Below are 19,817 nucleotides of genomic sequence, written 5' to 3'. Positions count from 1 at the left end.
CACTTTTTGAAAGATTGGCAAGCCTCTTATCTCAATGCATACCTTTCCTTAACAAGAGCCCTCCATTCAATAAAGGCCAAACCTCCGAGAAGGGAAGCTGTCACTTCAAGGCTGTGGTTTCGGCCCCTAGCCCTCCACAATCAACGTACTACCAGAAACCAACCTGATGGTGTACAAAGCTTATTCACTGAAGTGCTTAAGAATGAAAGAAAACACTCCTGTCAAAAATGACACCCAAAGCACCATGGGAATAAAACGGGATAAATTTAGAGCTAGAGGAACTTGAGCTTTAGCCTTGAATCTGCTGCTGGCATCCTATGTGACTCTGATCCAATTAACTAACCACTCTGAATCTCAGTTCCTTTATCTGTAAGATGGGCTTAATGATAATCCTGCCTATCTCACAGATTGTTGTGGGGTCGAATGAAATGACTGGATATCTAAACACTTCAAAAACTGAAGTTCTACACAATGGGAAGGAGGACTAGACCACTTCCGGTCACTAAACAGCTCCAGAGAAACCCAGCTTAGGGCCTTTGAGGATAACATAGTGGTTTAAATATAAGAGTAAGGAAGAGAATTTGACTGAGAGAAGAATATTAATCCAAGTTACATCTCGATGCATCCATTTCATAACCGACTTGAGACCAAGCTGATTATGTTGTGGAAGCCACTAACCAAGGTGTGAAAGGAAATAAAAGTTAGAATAAAAAAAGAGCCTCGGGGTGCCTGGGTGGCTCAGTCAGTTAAGCAGCCAACCCTTCATCTCACCTCACAGCTGTGAGTTCAAGCCCCACGTTGGGCTCCACGCCCAATTTTTCAAAAAAAGAAAAAAGAAAAATATAAAAGAAAGAATCTTAATTTAGAGAGATAAAATCATTTCCATCTGACCCTAGAGTTTGTTTGCTTTGTTGTCATTGCAGTATATGTTGCTTTTGCTTATTGTCATAAAAAGCACTGGTGTAAGATACTCCATTCCTTCTGGAGCTTGGCCATACCTACTTTCTTTTCTAGAAAAGATCCTGAAGAGAACGACATTTTCACTGCACAGCAATTCTCTAGTAGATTTTAAAGGAATCCAGTGAGGTAAGGCAAAAATCATCAGCACACTGATTTCATATTCCGTAAATGTATAACCTCTGAAATTTCAGAGTCAGGGACTTATTTTTTCCCCACTGAACGAAGACTTAGATTGGGACTCATGCGTGTTCCAAATTTAGCTGAGCCTCCACGGCTGGAAGCGGTTGCTTAACCACCGCACACATTTGTGTATTACCTCACAGGTTGCCAGGAGAGGCCATCGGCGGAACCAAACAGCAAAGTCAAGTCAGACACGAACAGCTGGCCAAAAAACAGATCCTGGAATCAAGAGAGAATAGATGGTGTTCTTCCCTTGACCCCCTTTCCTTTAGGAACTCCTGGTCGGGAAGGGGGGAGAAATCAGGATACGGTCGGATGAGGGAAGTCATTTATGATATTTAGGCACTGAAGAATTAACCAACTTTAACACAAATAAATTTTAGTCTCCCATCTTCTCTGCTCTTTCCTTCCAATATCGAATTCCTCGAGGGAACAGTCCACAACTTCTTCCTCCGTTTACTTACCATACACTAAACAGCTCTCTCAGAGTTCACCCACCACAACTGTGTCATCACCAAGTCAAGTGGCCTTTCATAAACATTTCTTGTCCTCCTTGTGGCATGCAACACTACTGGCCATTCCCTTTTCTGGAAATAGCTCCTCCCCTGACTCCTCTGATAATACTCACCCTGGCACTCCACCTATTTTCCCTACTCCATTGCCTCTCCTGGCTCTTGATGACCTAAGACCCCTGGTTTCTGCCTTGGGTATTCCCTACCACCCACAACCATCAGAGACATGAGCTTTTCTGTGGCTCTCTGTCCAGCTGTATGTGACAACACCCAACCACCTCTCTCTTGAAAATGAAGCCCATATCTCTAATTGCCTGCCCCATATTTCCATTTCTCCCACTCATTACCTCATATCCAAGATGGAACCCACCATGTTTCCTACACAAACAACATCCTATTCCTGACTAACTTTTGTTATTCTCACTTTTCAATATCAAAGCCATCCTTCCAACCCACCTACATTTATAAATTTCCAAGTGCCGTGAATGGCTCAAGAAGCCCCTCATATCCACTGCTTCCTTTGCATGAAAAGATACTGCAGTCACTTCCTATGTGAATTCTTGTTGGCCGTAGCTTTTGAGTCAAAGACTTCTGTACCACAATACCACCAGATCATTCTTCCTGTAGTAATGTGTGTGTATCACAGCCCTGTTCAAAAATTGCCAGGGTTTCTGCTTTTTAAATCCAGATTTTTAATCCTATCATCCAAGGTTTTCCATAATCCAGCCTTTCTCTCTCAAAACCCAGAAGGATGCAGTGTTCAGATGAGTTTGGATTCCAGCTGTTTTCGTAAACTTGCCTTGAAGTTTCCCACGCCACTTTAAATGCTTTTTTGTGCCCCACCTGCCCCTTACTATCTCTACCTATTAAAGTTATACCTTTCTTCAACACCTAGCTCAAATAACTTTTTTTTTTTATTTCTTCTGTCAAAGAGAAGAGCGTTTGACATGCCTACAAGGCATTGCAATTCTTGGGGCCTTTACCATGGTCTGTGAATTGGACACTTTATCTCCTCTTTAGATCACAAGTCTCTCAAAGAGATGGGCTCAGCATCAAGGTTTGCTGAAAATAGCATGAACTTTGAAACCAAAATAATGAGGGTATGTTTTCACTTATACTGGCTAAATGGCTCTAAATCGCTTACACTGGCTAAATGGTTTAGTTCCCTCATCTGTAAAATGAACCCATTATAATTACGGTGAATTGATTTGCTTACCTCAGGGGTGGGCAAACTATGGCCCATAGGCCAAATCCAGCCCACTACCTATTTTTATAAATAAAGTTTTATTAGAACACAACCATGCTCATTCTTACATATGCTTACTATGGCTGCTTTTGCACTGCAATAGTAAAGCTGGGTAGCTACAATACAGACCACGTATTTTAAGACTAAAATATTTGCAATCTGTACCTTGGGGGTGGGGATGGGGAAGCTCTTCTCTACCTCCATTTCACTCTCTTTTTTAGGTGGAGAGGTAGAATAAAGATATTTTCCAGACCTCCCTGAATCTAGGGGTGCAGGGGTTAACTGGGTTCCATTAATTATATGCATTCATGCAAGGAGGTGTAGGTAGGCAAGATGGGGGTGATCTTCTGGCTCCTTGACTGCTCACTGCCATAGAGGAAAGTCATGGAAACATAAGACTTTTGAACCCCAGCAGTGTCCCAGTGCCCTTCTCCAGCTTTCTGAGGGTCAAAAAGCAGCTGCAGCAATGGCAGCAGCCACAGGGACTTTCTGATCCCAGCTTGCCAATACCAGGATGGCAGCTGCAAGGGGGCCTTCTGACCTCGGTCCCATATTGTTCTGGAAATGTTTCCCCTGAGGCTCACCCTTCCAGTGATTTTGTAAGCACCCAATTCTCTGTATTAAATCCCTTCTTGTTTGAAAATGTATCGCCAAGTTTCTGTGTCTTGTACTGAACTCTGACACAGAGCCAAATGATAAATATCTAGTTGAGTTACTGAGACATGAGATGACAGTGTCTGTAAAAGCACTTTATAAACAGTCAAGCTAATGTTTTCTGTAAACCTTCATCTCATTCCCCACACACCACCCCCCACCGCGGATTCAGCACAGGGCCCCCATCCCCCAAACGCTCCACAGCTCTCTTCCTCCTACTTCTGCTTGGGCAATCCCACCTCTCTTCTAGTTCCAGTGGCCCTAAGGATCAAGAGTTAACTTATTCGGAAAGGTTAATACAAAGCTAACTCTCCAGAACAATGCCCATGCATTAACACTCCAATGTAATTTCTAAGGTTCATGGGCCTTCTGAATGTTACCAATGGACCTGCTAGGTTATGAAGCCCTGATCTTCTATGCTAATGAGCATCTAAACCTGTATATCAAGCCAGATCCATCTCCTGAGGTTAAGCCTGACGTATGCACCTGCCCACTGAACCTCCTGTAGGCAACTGAAGCTCGGTGTGTCCACATGTGGTTTTATCTCCCCCACTTCTACTCTTCCTCTGTTGTTTATCAAGTAAGTGAATGATGCTAGCATCCTTTAAAGATGCAGTGCCGGGCACCTGGGTGGCTCGGTTGGTTGGGCGTCCAACTTCGGCTCGGGTCATGATCTCGTGGTTTGTGGGTTCGAGCCCTGCATCGGGCTCTGTGCTGAGAGCTCAGGGCCTGGAGCCTGCTTCGGATTCTGTGTCTCCCTCTCTCTTTGCCTCTCCCCTGCTCACACTCTGTCTCTCTCTCTCTCTCTCTCTCTCTCTCTCTCTCTCTCTCTCTCAAAAATAAATAAACATTAAAAAAAATTCTTTAAAGGTGCAGTGCTATCCCTTCCTTCCTGCTCTAGACACAGTTGCCAGGACTTGACAATTCTACATCCCTAGTTGCTTTGGAATCTATCCACATCCCCATCTCCATTGTCAGTAATTTGTCCAGCCGCCTCCATCTCCAATCAAGATTGCTACAGAAGCCCTCGAATCGGCCTCTCTGCTTCTACTCTGTCCTCTCCAATCCAATCCCTTTCCTGCACCTTAAACATACATGTCAAATCCAACCAGTCTTTCTTGTTTAAATATTTAATAATTCTGTGTTGTTTTCACCATCAGCCTTTCCCATTCCTCTTGAATTGCCTCTATACCACCCTACTGTAGGAGCAAACGTTTCCAGAACCAGTCTTTGTCCTTCCCAAGGAGTACATGCCACCCCCTCCCCATGATGTCCTTTCTCACCATTTTATTTCCTACTGCCACTCTTCTATCCCACCTACACACACACACACACACACACACACACACACACACGCTTTCCTCCTGGCTAACACCTCATCCTTCAGTTCTCAGCTTAGACACTATTTAATTGCCTTATTTACCAAATGTTAATTGAGCCTCTACCATACGCCAACCACTGGGCTAGCCCTGGAGATACAGCAATAAAAAGACAGTCACAATCCCTATCTTCACAAAAGTCAATCTTCTAGGGCATTAGATAAAAAATGACAAGGATGATGGTCCCCTCGTTGGCCCCCTGCTGAGTCAGGATTCCTCCACTCTGGGATACTGTAACCCACATCTGTGACTACCCCCCAACCCCAACACCACTATTCGCTCATCCGTCAATCCCAATGACCACATTATAAACTCCTTACAGGCAGGACTGTGGCTCACTCATCATTTCATTTATCGTTAACACCTTGTACTATATGTATCTGACACTCAGGAATTGCTTAATAAATCCCTACAGTTTATGGGAATTCAATCAGTAAATATCAGCTGAATGAATCTGCTCAGCTTAGGAGTGGCCCAATAAGGGGATATGTTGCAAACGATTGGGTTTGGGGTTCTCGCTGTTGGCTTACCTGGGCTTTGCCAATGCCTCAAATCATAGTTAACTTGCTTCTAACCAACACTGGACTTGCTGTCTGCATTTCATGTTAAGCAGCTATTCCCAGCAGCCTTTCTTGCCTCCAGGATAAATACCTGTGTGCTCAACAGTGTACCTAATTAGAGGCACCCCCCCGGCGACTCCGGAGGCCTCGGGAGGCCAGTCACCAAGCTGTGCCCTTGGTCACTAGAACCTAAGCAACATCGAAGGCAGATAAGCACAGGGGACTCAGCAGCCAGGAGAGGCCCAGGAGCTCAGCCACTTTAGATCCCAGAAGCTGTGCTCCAAATGCCCTGCTAGGCCAGCCCTGAGTCTGTGTGTATAAATTACCACATTTCTTAATGTGTGTGAAACTGGTGAGGAACAGGGGGAAAGCAAAGAAAAACCGAAGAGTGACTATGCTCTCCTTTATGAAAAATAATAAGGCTGTTTGGATAAATGCCAATAAGAGTTTCTTGCAGATATAACAATACAATTAAATGATCATTTATGAAGCACCTGCTATGTGCCAGGTTCTAACCTCCTGATGTGCATGAAGTCATCTAATTCTCTCAACACCCCCATGAAGTGACCTCTATTACCATCTCATTTACAGATTAGTAAACAGAGGCCCTGTTTAAGGAGCCTCTCCGTGGCTGCCTCCCAGCCAGTGACAGAGCAGGATACAAACCGTCAGTCTGACTCAGTCCAGGATCAGAAAGTCTACGCTTAGAGCCCTGTGAGAAAAGAGGCAGTGTTCTCACTTCATCCCGCCAGAGTCCCAGTCCCCAACGCAGACAAGGCTCAGGCATGGTGCTATCAGGCAGGACTGAGAACACATTCTCTGCGTTAAGGGTCTGCCCCTCCGTCTGTCCAATTATTGCCATCAGTATGAGGATCTGACGTTGCCAGATCTTCCTATTTTTCAAAAAATGGAAGAAATCTAGACTTTTTAAATTGGGGATAAGAAAAGGGAGGGCTCACAGAGGCTTTAGCCAGAGGGACTGACAGGAACATGGTAATAATAACTGAGAGAGGCTTAGGAGGGAGGAAGAGGGTTAAAGATAAAAGACTGTCCAAGGGCACCTGGGTGGCTCAGTCGGTTAAACGCCTGACTTCAGTTCAAGTAATGATCTCACGGTTCATGGGTTAGAGCCCCACATCGGGTTCTGTGCTGACAGCTCAGAACCTGGAGCCTGCTTTGGATTCTGTGTCTCCCTCTCTCTCTCTGCCCTCCCCCACCTCTCTCTCTCTCTCTCTCTCTCTCTCTCTCTCTCTCTCTCAGAAATAAACATTAAAAACACAACAAAACAAAAGATGAAAGACTGTCCAGTTCTGACATGCTGAGTTTCCAGTGCTAAAGATGCTCTGAGGGACATAAGAACTCAGTCTAGAGCCAAGGACCAGGGGTGCAAATAATAGAGAAGGTTCTGGTTACTTTGTTATCAGGCTACCCTACCTCAGCCCTCAGCTCTACCAAGAAAACGATTATTTAAAATACTCCATTCTTGTTTGTTCTGAGGATGGTGAAAATGCAGGCTGGTAGGAGTTTCTTGGTGCTGCCACAACAAAGTACTACAACTGACAGGTTTGAACAACACAAATGGACTGTCTCACAGTTCTGGAGGCCTCAAGTCTGAGATGAAGGTGCCATCAGGGTATTGCTCTCTCTTAACGCTCCAGAAAGAAATGTGTTTCAGTCTCCCCTCCAGTCTGACAGATCCTTAGCTATGGCAGAACTCCAATCTTTACATGGTGTTCTCTTTGTGTGTGTCTGTGTCCAAATCTCTCTTTTTGTAAGGACATCAGTCATATTGAAATAAGGGCCACCTTACTCTAGTATGACCTAATCTTAACTAATTATACCTGCAATGACTCTACTTCCAAATAAGATCACCATTTGAGGTAAAGGTGGTAAGGGCTTCAATACAGTTGGGGGTGGGGGGGCCAAAATTCAATCTATATCAAAGCTCTAAATGGAGGTTTCCTTTCTTCTAGAGTCAGGATCCACAGGAACAGGATTAAGGCATCTAAGAGACTTTATGTCTACCTCTACCTCAATAAAAGAATGGGATACATTAAAAACAAAAAAAGAACAGGATTAAGGCATGCCACTTTTTAATGTTTATTTATTTATTTTGAGGGAGAGAGAGAGAGAGAGAGAGAGAGAGAGAGAGAGGCAGAGGCAGAAAGAGAGGGAGAGAAAGAATCCAAAGCAGGCTCCACGCTCAGTGCAGAGCCCGATGTGGGACTCAATCTCACAACTATGAGATCATGACCTGAGTTGAAACCAAGAGTCAGATGCTCAACCAACTGAGCCACCCAGGTGTCCCAGCGTGTCATTTTCATCTATGGAAAATCACTATATTCAAGGAACCATGCAAGTCCTACAGGGAATACAAAAATGAATTAGATCCAATTCTCAAGGGTCTTCCAATGAAGCTAGATGGAGAACACACACACAAAAGCTGTCCAACAAATAAGTAGGTTATAGTTGACTTGAAAGTAATATAATTATCAGGGCCCGTGGGTGGCTCAGTTGGTTAAGCATCCAACTTCAGCTTAGGTCATGATCCCATAGCTCGTGAGTTCGAGCCCCACATCAGGACTGTGTTGACAGCTCAGAGCCTGGAGCCTGCTTCAGATTCTGTGTCTCCCTCTCTCTCTGCTCCTTCTCCATTCACGCTCTGTCTCTCTTTCTCTCTCTTAAAAATAAATAAACACAGCTTCCTTTCAGCCGGAACCACCATCTTCCAGTAATTCGCCAAAATGACCAACACAAAGGGAAAGAAGAGAGATACTCGCTATATGTTCTCTAGGCCTTTTAGAAAACATGGAGTTGTTCCTTTGGCAACGTACATGCGAATCTACAAGAAAGGTGATATTGTGGACATCAAGGGAATGGGCACTGTTCAAAAAGGAATGCCCCACAAATGTTACCACGGCAAAACTGGAAGAGTCTACAATGTTACCCAGCATGCTATTGGCATTGTTGTAAACAAACAAGTTAAGGGCAAGATTCTTGCTAAGAGAATTAATGTATGTATCGAACACATTAAGCACTCAAAGAGCCGAGACAGCTTCCTGAAGCGTGTGAAGGAAAATGATCAGAAAAAGAAGGAAGCCAAGGAGAAAGGTACTTGGGTTCAACTGAAGCGCCAGCCTGCCCCACCCAGAGAAGCACACTTTGTGAGAACCAATGGAAAGGAGCCTGTGCTGTTGGAACCCATTCCCTATGAATTCATGGCGTGATAAATGTAAAAAAAATAAAAGACGTCAAGACTGTAAATAAATAAATAAACAAACAAACAAACAAACACAAAAAAATTGTTTTAAAAGAAAGCAATATAGGGGTGCCTAGGTGGCTCAGTCAGTTGGGCGTCTGACTTCAGCGCAGGTCATGATCTCGCAGTGGGGGGGTTTGAACCCTGCATTGGGCTCTGTGCTGACAGCTCAGAGCCTGGAGCCTGTTTCTGACTCTGTGTCTCCCTCTCTCTCTGCCCCTCCCCCACTCATGCTCTGTTTCTCTCCATCTCTCAATAAATGAATAAATGTTAAAAAAATGTGTTTTTAAAGAAAGTAATAGAAATATCATCAGAAGCAAATGGCGGTGGAGGGAGTCACTTCTGTCCTTATAAATTAGGAACTGATCTTTAGGTAGAATTTTTATCTCAGTATTGAGAACGGTCCAGAATTCTGACAGATGAAGACTTAGGGTTGAGGCCGAGAAACTGAAGACATTTCAAGAACGTAAAACAGGTTAAACAAAGGAGAGAGAAAGCTCAAGCTGTGTTTGGATTGGGTCTGTTTGCCCAGAGAACTGGGTATGTATTATGGAATCATGTGATACAAGACTAAAATTACAGTTTGGCATCAGTTGGTTGAATGCTTAAATGACAGAAAAGGGAGTTTTACATGTAAATTGGTAGGCACTTGGGAGTAATTTGGGTAGCCAAAAGAAGTAGTTTCTCTGCTAATAGCTGAACACTTCCCAAATCTTGGGAGAGATCAAGACATCCAGGTACATGAAGCTCATCTCATGGGTCCTCAATAAGACTTGACCCAACGATGACTTCACTAAAACAAGTTATAATAAAACTATCAAAAATCATAGACAAAGAAACAATTTTGAAAGCAGCAAGAGAAAGAAATGTGTCATATACAAGAGAATGCTTATAAAGCTATCAGCTGATTTCTTGGCAGAAATCTTGCAGGCTCAGAAAGAACAGGATAATATATTCAAAGTGCTAGAAGAAAAAACTGCCAACCCAGAATACTTTACCCATCAAAGATGCTCTTTGAAAATGAAGGTTAATAGAGAACTTCCCAGACAAACAAAAGCTGAGGGAGTTTATCACCACTAAACATACCTTACAAGAAACACTAAAGAGAGTCCTCAAGTAGAAATGAAAGGATATTAATAGCATAAAAAATCTGAAAGTATATAATTCACTGGTAAAAGTAGGTATATAATCAAATTCAGAAAACCCTAATACTGTAAAGGTAGTGTTTAAATCACTTAACTCTGGTATAAAGGAAAAAAAACTTTTAAGAAAAAATGACTTAAAATAACTATAGGTACAGGGTACCTGGCTGGCTCAGTCAGTAGAGCACACAACTCTTGATCTCAGGGTGGTAAGTTCGAGCCCCACGTTGGGCATAGAGATTACTTAAGAAAATAAAAAATCTTAAAAAAAAAAACAACTATAGGTACAATAATTTTTTAATGGATACATGATATAAAAAGATGTAAGTTGTGCTATCAAAAACATAAAAGGGGGAGGGGCACCTGGGTGGCTCAGTCAGTTAAGAGTCTGACTTCAGCTCAGGTCATGATCTCATCATTCATGAGTTTGAGCCCCACATCAGGCTCTGTGCTGACAGTTCAGAGCCTGGAGTCTGCTCCAGATTCTGTGTCTCCCTCTCTCTCTGTTCCTCTCCTGCTCATGCTCTCGCTCTCTCTCTTTCTCTCTCTCTCAAAAAAAAAAAAAAAAATTAAAATTAAAAAAAAAAACATAAAAGGGGGAATTAAAAGGTAAGGTTCTTGTATGCAAAGTTATCATCCTCAAATAGACTGTTATATTTTACATAAGTCTCATAATAACCTCAAGTCAAAAAACTATACTACATATACAAAAAAGAAAGAGAAATAAACTTAAGCATACACTATAGAAAATCAAATCACAAAAGAAGATAGCAAGAGAGGAAGAATGAAACAAAGGAACTACAAAATAGCCAAAACACGATTACAAGATGGTAACAGTAAGTCCTTATCTATCAATAGTTACATTGAGTGTAAATGAATTAAATTCTCTAATCAAAAGTCATAGAGTAGCTGAATGGATTAACAACAACAACAACAACAACAACAAAAGCCCAATTATATCCTGCCTACCAGAGACTCACTTCAACTTTAAGAACATATATTGTTGAAAGTGAAGGGATGGGAACAAATATTCCATGCAAATGGAAAACAAAAGGGAGCAGGGGTAACTGTACTTACACCAGACCAAATAGACTTCAAGTCAAAAACCATAACAAAAGAAAGTTATTATATAATGATAAAGGGGTTAATTCATCAAGAAGATATAACAGTTGTAATATATATGCACCCAACAATGAACACATGAATATATTAAGCAAATACTAACAGATCTGAAAGAAGTAATAGACAACAATATGAAAATGGAAAAGGACTTCATATTCCACTTTCAACAATAAATAGACCACCCAGACAGAACTCAATAAGGAAACATTGAACTTAAAGTTCACGTTAGACAAAACAGACCTAATAGATATAAAGAACATTCCATCCAAGAGCAGCAGAATACGCATTCTTCTCAACTGCACACAGAACTTTCTCTAGGACAGATCATATACTAGTATACAACCAAGGCTTTAAAAAATTTAGTAAGATTAAAATGAAATCAATTATCTAGTCCAACCACAATGGTATGAAACTAGAAATCAATAACAGGAGGAAAGCTGGAAAATTCATAAATGTAAAAATTAAACAACGCACTTCTGAATGGCCAATGGATCATGAAGGAAATAAAAGGAAATCCAAAAATATCTTGAAGCACCCAAAAATGGAAACAACATATCAAAACCTATAGCTTGCAGCAAAAGCAGTTTTAAGAGGAAAGTTTATAGCAATAAACCTACATTAAAAGAAACAAGAAAGATTTTAAACAATCTAATTTTACACCTCAAGGAAATAAAAAAAAAGAAGAACTAATCCCAAAATGAGCACAAGGAAGGAATAAAGATTAGAGTGGAGGTAAATGAAACAGAGATTAGAAAAATAATAGAAAAGGTAAACCAAATTAGAAGCTGATTTGTTGGAAAAATAAAATTGACAAAGCTTTAGCAAGACTAAGAAAAAAGAACTCAAGCAAATAATATCAGAAATGAAAGAAGGGAAATAATAACTGATACCACAGAAATAAAAAGATCATAAAAGACTACTATGAATAATTATACACCAACAAGTTGGATAACCTAGAAGTAATGGATAAATTCACATACACGCACAACATACCAAGACTGAATCATAAGGAAATAGAAAATCTGAAGAGACCAAAAAGTGAGTCATGAGATTAAATCATTAATCAAAAATCTCACAACAGGAGTGCCTGGGTAGCTCAGTCAGTTTGGTGTCCAACTCCTGATTTTGGCTCAAGTCCTGGTCTCATGGTCATGGGTTTGAGCCCCATGTTGGGCTCCATGATGAGCATGGAGCTGCTTGGGATTCTCTCTCTCCCTCTCTCTCTGCCCCTCCCTACCTCAAAATAAATAAATAAACTTTTTTTTTTTAAGCTCACGACAAAGAAAATCACAGGACCACGGTTTCACTGGTGGATTCAAACAAACATTTAAAGAATTAACACCAATCCTTCTCAAACTCTTTCAAAAAATCGAGGAAGAAGGGACACTCCCAAACTCATTTCAGAGGCCAGAATTACCCTGATATCAAAGGTACACAAAGCTACTGCAAGAAAAGAAAAACTGCAAGCCAATAACCCTTTTGAATATAGATGCAAAAATCCTTAACAAAACACTAGCAAACCAAATCCAACAGCACGTTAAAAGTATCACATACCATGATAAAGTGCGACTTATCCCTGGGATGCAAGGAAGTTCAGTGTATGCAAATCAATACATATGATACAACACACTAATGAAATGAAGGACAAAATCATATGATCATTTCTATAGCTGCAGAATAAAACACTTGACAAAATTCAACATCCATTCATTATAAAAACTCACAACAAATTAGGTATCAAAGGAATGTACCTCAACCTAAGAAAAGTCATATATAACAAGACCACAGCTGACATATTCAACAGTGAAAAGCTGAAAGCGTTCCTTCTAGAATCAGAAACAAGACAATGCCCACTCTCCACCACTTCTATTCAACATAATACTGGTGGCACTAGCCTAAATAATTAGGCAAAGGAAAAAAGAGAAAGAAAGAAAGAAAGAAAGAAAGAAAGAAAGAAAGAAAGAAAGAAAGAAAGGAAGGAAGGAAGGAAGGAAGGAAGGAAGGAAGGAAGGAAGGAAGAAAGAAAGAAGAAAGAAAGAAAGAAAGAAAGAAAGAAAGAAAGAAAGAAAGAAAGAAAGAAAGAAAGAAAAGGAAAGGAGAAAGACAGACATATTAGAAAGGTGGAAGTAAGGGGCATCTGGGTGGCTCAATCAGTCAAGTGTCTGACTTTGGCTCAGGTCATGACCTCATGGTTCGTGGGTTCAAGCCCCATGTCAGATTCTGTGCTGACAGCTTGGAGCCTGCTTCGAATTCTGTCTCTCTCTCTCTCTCTCTCTCTCTCTCTCTTGCTTTCTCTGCCCCTCCCCTGCTCACGCTCTGTCTTCCTCTCTCTCAAATATGGATAATAAAACATTAAAAAAAATTTTTTTAAAGATAGAAGTAAAATTGCCTCTGTTTGCAAATGACATAATCCTAATGTGTGTGTGTGTGTGTGTGTGTGTGTGTGTGTGTGTGTATAAAACAAACAAACCTCTAGACTCAACCAAAAAAAACTTAGCATAAATGAATTCGGTAAAGCTGCAGAATACAAAATCAACATACAAAAATCAGTTGCATTTCTATACACTAAAAATGAACTTTTTGAAAGAGAGATAAAGAAAAAACTTCCATTTACAATAGAATGAAGGAAGGAAGGAATACATTTAACCAAGAACGTGAAAGACCTATACACTGAATACTATAAGACACTGATGAAAGAAACTGAAAAAGACACAAATAAATGGAAAGATATCACATGTTTATGGATTGAAAGAATTAATATTATTAAAATATCCATACTACCCAAAGCAATGTACAAAGTCAACACAATCCCTATCAAAAGTCCAATGGCATTTTTCATAGAGATAGAAAAAAATCTCAAAATTCATATGGAATCACAAAAGATTCAGAATATTCAAAGTAATTTTAAGAAAAAAGAATAAAGCTGGCGGCAGCACAACTCCTGATTTCAAACTAAATCACAGATCTATAGTAATCAAAACAGTATGATACTGGGCTAAAAACAGACACAGAGACCAATAGAACAGAATAGAGAACCCAGAAATAAATCCACAGATATATGGTCAAGTAATCTTTGATAAGAAACACAAGAACACACAATGGAGAAAGCATAATTTCTTCAATAAACAGTGTTAGAAACACTGTAATCCACATCCAAAGAATGAGATGGGAGCCCTATCTTACACCTCTCACAGAAATTAACTGGAAATGGATTAAAGACCTAAATGTAGCAATCCCTATCAAAAATAGCACCAGCATTCTTCAAAGAGCTAGAACGAACAATCCTAAAATGTGTATGGAACCAGAAAAGACCACAAATAGCCTAAGCAATCTTGAAAAAGAAAACCAAGGCTGGAGGCATCACAATTCCAGACTTCAAGATATATTACAAAGCTGTAATCATCAAGACAATAAGGTACTGGCACAAAAACAGACACTTAGATCAATGAAACAGAATAGAGAACCCAGAAATGGACCCACAAATGTATGGCCAACTAATCTTTGACAAAGCAGGAAAGAATATCCAATGGAATAAAGACAGTCTCTTCAGCAAGTGGTGCTGGGAAAACTGGACAGTGACATGCAGGAGAATGAACCTGGACCACTTTCTGACACCAGACACAAAAATAAACTCAAAATGGATGACAGACCTAAATGTAACACAGGAAACCATCAAAATCCTAGAGGAGGAAGCAGGCAAAAACCTCTTTGACCTCAGCCGCAGCAACTTCTTACTCAACACGTCTCTGGAGGCAAGGGAAACGAAAGCAAAAATGAACTGTTGGGACCTCATCAAGACAAAAAGTTTCTGCACAGTAAAGGAAACAATTAGCAAAACTAAAAGGCAATAGAATGGGAGAAGATATTTGCAAATGACATATCAGACAAAGGGTTAGTATCCAAAGTCTATAAAGAACTTATCAAACTCAACATCCAAAAAACAAAACTCAACACCCAAATAATCCAGTGAAGAAATGGACAAAAGATGGGAATAGACACTTTTCCAAAAAAGACATCCAGATGGCTAACATGAAAAAATGCTCAACATCACTCATCATCAGGGAAATACAAATCAAAACCATAATGAGATACTACTTCACACCTGTCAGAATGGCTAAATTAACAACTCAGGAAACAACAGATGTTGGCGAGGATGAGGAGAAAGAGGATCTCTTTTGCATTGCTGGTGGCAATGCAAGCTGGTGCAGCCACTCTGGAAAACAGTACGGAGGTTGCTCAAAAAATTAAAAATAGAACCACCTTACAATCCAGCAATTGCACTACTAGGTATTTATCCAAAGAATACAGGTGTGCTGTTTCAAAGGGGCACATGCACCCCAATGTTTATAGCAGCACTATGTACAGCAGCCAAAGTATACAAAGAGCCCAAATGTCCATCAACTGATGAATGGATAAAGATGTGGTATAGGGGCGCCTAGGTGGCTCAGTCAGTTGAGCGTCCGACTTTGGCTCAGGTCACGATCTCGCAGCTCGTGAGAGCCCCGTGACGGGCTCTGTGCTGATGGCTTGGAGCCTGGAGCCTGCTTCAGATTCTGTGTCTCCCTCTCTCTCTGCCCCAACCCACTTGCATTCTGTCTCTGTCTCTTTCAAAAATAAATAAACATTAAAAAAAAGAAGACATGGTATGTATATACAATGGAATATTACTTGGCAATCAAAAAGATTTAAATCTTGGAGCACCTGGATGGCTCAGTCGGTTAAGCGTCCGACTTCAGCTCAGGTCATGATCTCGCAGTTTGTGGGTTCGAGCCCCACGTCAGGCTCTGAGCTGACATCTTGGAGCCTGGAGCCTACTTCAGATTCTGTGTCTCCCTCTCTCTGCCCCTCCCCTGCTCGCACTCTCTCACTCTCTCAAAAATAAACATTAAAAAAAATTTTTAAAAGAATGAAATCTTGCCATTTGCAACAATGTGGATGGAACTAGAGTGTATTATGCTAAGTGAAGTTAGTCAGTCAGAGAAAGACAAATATGTCTTCACTCATATGTGGAATTTAAGATACAAAACAGGTGAACATTAGGAAAGGGAAGCAAAACTAAGATAAAAACAGGGAGGGAGGACAAAACATAAGAGACTCAAATACAGAGAAGAAACTGAGGGGTTTAGGATGGAGGGATGGGCTAAATGGGCTATGAGCATTGAGGAGGGCACTTGTTGGGATGAGTACTGGGTGTTATAGGTAGGGGATGAATCACTGGATTCTACTCCTGAAATCATTATTACACTATACACTAACTAACTTGAATGTAAATTAAAATTAAATAAATAAATACTTAAATGTAAAACGTGAAACTGTAAAACTCCTAAAAGAAAACATGGGCTAAAAGCTCTTTAAGGTTGGTCTGGACAATGATTTTTTGACGTGACACCAAAAGCACAATCAACAAAATAAAAAATTAACAAGTGGGACTACAACAAGCCAAAAACCTTCTGCACAGCAACGGAAACACTCAACAAAATGAAAAGGCAACCTACAGAATAGGAGGACTCATTCATAAACTAGATCTCATAAGGGGTTATATCTAAAATTTATAAGGGACTCATACAACTCAGTAGCAAAAATAATGACAATCCAACCTAAAAATAGGCAAAGGACCTAAATAAACATTTTTCCAAAGAAGACATTCACATGGCCAAAAGGTACATGAAAAGATTCTCAACATCACTAATCATGCAAATCAAAACCAGAATAAGATGTCACCTCACACCTGTTAGAATGGCTATTAACAAAAGAAATAGCAAGAGTTAGTGAGGATGTGGGAAAAAGAGAACCCTTTCATTTCTGAAGGAAATGAAATCAGTATCTCAAAGACTTCCTTTCACTTCCAGAGATACATCAGTATCTCTGCACTTCCTTGTTCACTGAAACACTATTTACAATATCCAAGACACAAAAGCAATCTAAGTGTCAATTGATGGAGGAATAAAGAAAAAGTCACACACACACACACACACACACACACACACACACACACACACAATTTTGTCAATTATACTTCAATAAAATTGGAAGGAAAAAAATGGTTCTTCTTTTCTAGTGCCTAGGGAGTCTTACAACTCTGCCTTTCCCCATCAGATGTCCTCTTCCAATTCGACGGTCCTCAAGAGAAACCTGAGATAGACTGTATTGGAGCAGCTACCCTTTGGGCTCTTTGAATCTAATTAAGCATCCTAACTCTGATCTTTACAAGAGCATGGGTTCTGAATCCTGGGTCAGATTCATGGCCCATTGATCCTAGGGTTATTAGAGTCTAGCAGTGCTGTCTCCACCTTTGACAATCAAGACTATCTGCCACACATGTGCACACAAGTAAGCACATACCCCAACATCTTTCTGTAATAAGCCTGTAAGTCTCTGACGGTAGAGCATCAGGGTCAAAGTCAAGCTCACTCCTACTTAGCAGCTCTAAAGTCCGGGGTAAGCCACCTAGGTTTTTGGTCTGTTTCTTCATGTATAAAACAGGGATAATAACAATATCTATGACTTAGCATTATAGTGAAGATCAAATTAAATAATAGAAAGCATTTAGCGTTGTGGCTGGAATATAGTAAGTGATCAGGAGATAGTAACTATCTACTATTAACTACTACTATGATATTAAGTACCTATAGTTAATTTCACTATTTTTATTACTATTATTATTATATAATTATTGTTCTACCACCCATTAATTCATCTAGACTCTCCATGAATACACTGGATAACAAATTCCATCCAAAAACCACTCCCTAAAAAATATTTTGTAAAGGTATATGCTGTCCATGGCAGCTAAGATGTGTTGCCATGACCACGGCAAAGCAGTAGTTCCAATTAAAGAACTCAAATCCTAGTGACTTAAGAAGATGTGAACTAAAGGGACAAGTTCCTCAGCAGGAATAAGTTCTGTCTTACCTTACAGGGTTTTTTGTTGTTTTTGTTTGTTTGTTTAATTTCAGAAGTCTAGTGCTTTATGTTAAAGCCAAATACTTTTTCTGCTTAACTCTCTTTCATTGTAAAGACAATAGCTTTTTCAAGTAAATGGACCATTTTCATAACAAGCCATGTAACATCAACTAAAACACCAGAGGAATTCCCTACATGAAAGGCTCCAATAAATCAATAGAAAAAGACAACTGCTCTAATAGAATAATGAGGAAAGGACATGAATGAGAAATTCACCTAATAAGAAACATAAATGAGAAATATGCATAAGGGAAATGTTCATCCGTATTTATAATTTTTAATATGATATAAAACAATGAAGTATTCTTGCTAAGGTTTTAAAAAGTCCCTGATACAGGTAGGCGTGTTAGGCACACAGTGCTGTTATATACCCCCAAGAAATAGGATCTGGCCACACATATCAACCTGGAAACATAGATCAAAAGCCTTAAGATGCACTTGTTATTCTAATTCTAGGGATTTATCCCAAGGAAATAATCACCAATGTGTATAAAAATATAAGCAGTACTTAAAAGCATGGCTTCTAAATCTCAAAACAAATTAAGTTTTGCCTTTTCTACTTAACAGCCATCTAACCTTAGGCAAATTACCTACCTGTTTTTTATCTGAGTTTCCTCATCTGTTAAATAGAAAGAATAATACCTACATTTCACAGAGCTATGGGCAGGAAAAGTGAGAAAGGAAATAGAACAAGCCTTTCAATATGTGAAACACGGTATAAAGCCTCCAGCAATATTAGCTATTATTCTGATTGGTTAAGTAAATCATGATACACTGATAAAGTAGAATACTGTTGAGCCACTAAAAATGGTATTCTAGAGCAAGCATAAGCAAACCATGGCCCAGCCATGAGTCAAACCTGGCCAACCGACTGATTTGAAAATAAAGTTTTATTGGAACAAAGCAACACTCATTCATTTACATATCACAATACAACAGCAGAGTTAAGTAGTTTAATTTTTTTTTTAACGTTTATTTATTTTTGAGACAGAGAGAGACAGAGCATGAACAGGGGAGGGTCAGAGAGAGGGAGGCACAGAATCAGAAAAACAGGCTCCAGGCTCTGAGCTGTCAGCACAGAGCCCGACGCAGGGCTCGAACTCACAAACTGCGAGATCGTGACCTGAGCCGAAGTCGGACGCTTAACCGACTGAGCCACCCAGGAGCCCCAAGTTAAGTAGTTTAAAAAGAAACAGTACATCCCACAAGGCCTCAAATTTTACTATCTGGCCCTTTACAAAGAAAGTTTGTTGACACCCGATCTAGAGAAATGTCTGCCATCATGGGAACACGTTCTCAACCTAGTCAGTAAAAAGAAGTTTTCCAACAGCAAGTACAAGTCTACATTTTTGTTGAAATATGTACATAGGAAAATAAAAAAGGATGGAACAAGGTATTTAAAAACATTTTTTAACGTTTATTTAATTTTGAGAGAGAGTGAGTGAGAGGGAGAGGGAGAGCGGGGGAGGGGCAGAGAGAGGGAGACACAGGCCCCAGGCTCTGAGGTGTCAGCACAGAGCCCAATGTGGAGCTCGAACCTACAAACTGCGAGATCATGACGTGAGCCAAAGTCGGACACCCAGCCAACTAAGCCACCCAGGTGTCTCTGGAACTAGGTAATTTGAAAAGTTAACTATAGCTCTGTGAGCAAGGTAGGTTATACATTTTATTTCCTTCTTTGTGTTTGTCTATAATTTCTAACTTTGTCTATAGTAAACATGAATCATTTCTGCAATAAGAAAAAAAATTTAAAGACACTAGGAAGGAAAGAAGCTGTTTTAATTTTGACATAGAAAGAGGACAAGGATCTCATTGAATAGTAAAACAAGATGGAAAGATA

At 40.2% G+C, this 19,817-nt stretch overlaps 2 protein-coding genes across 17 annotated transcripts in view; one reads left to right on the top strand and one right to left on the bottom strand.

The window, feature by feature from the left end:
• RGS6 (regulator of G protein signaling 6) overlaps window positions 1-19,817 on the bottom strand; it is a 606,431-nt gene that overhangs the window by 512,599 nt on the left and 74,015 nt on the right. The window lies entirely within an intron of this gene.
• Window positions 8,236-8,750, top strand: LOC109500910 (60S ribosomal protein L21-like). Its single transcript, XM_045060167.1, has one exon. It carries the CDS (start codon window positions 8,236-8,238, stop codon window positions 8,716-8,718), a length of 483 nt encoding a protein of 160 aa, XP_044916102.1. The 3' UTR covers window positions 8,719-8,750.

This window comes from Felis catus, chromosome B3 (genome assembly GCF_018350175.1).
Source record: "Felis catus isolate Fca126 chromosome B3, F.catus_Fca126_mat1.0, whole genome shotgun sequence".
Taxonomy (NCBI): domain Eukaryota; kingdom Metazoa; phylum Chordata; class Mammalia; order Carnivora; family Felidae; genus Felis; species Felis catus.
The sequence above is the reverse complement of the archived record's forward strand: the minus strand, read 5'-3'. Positions and strand labels throughout refer to the sequence as shown.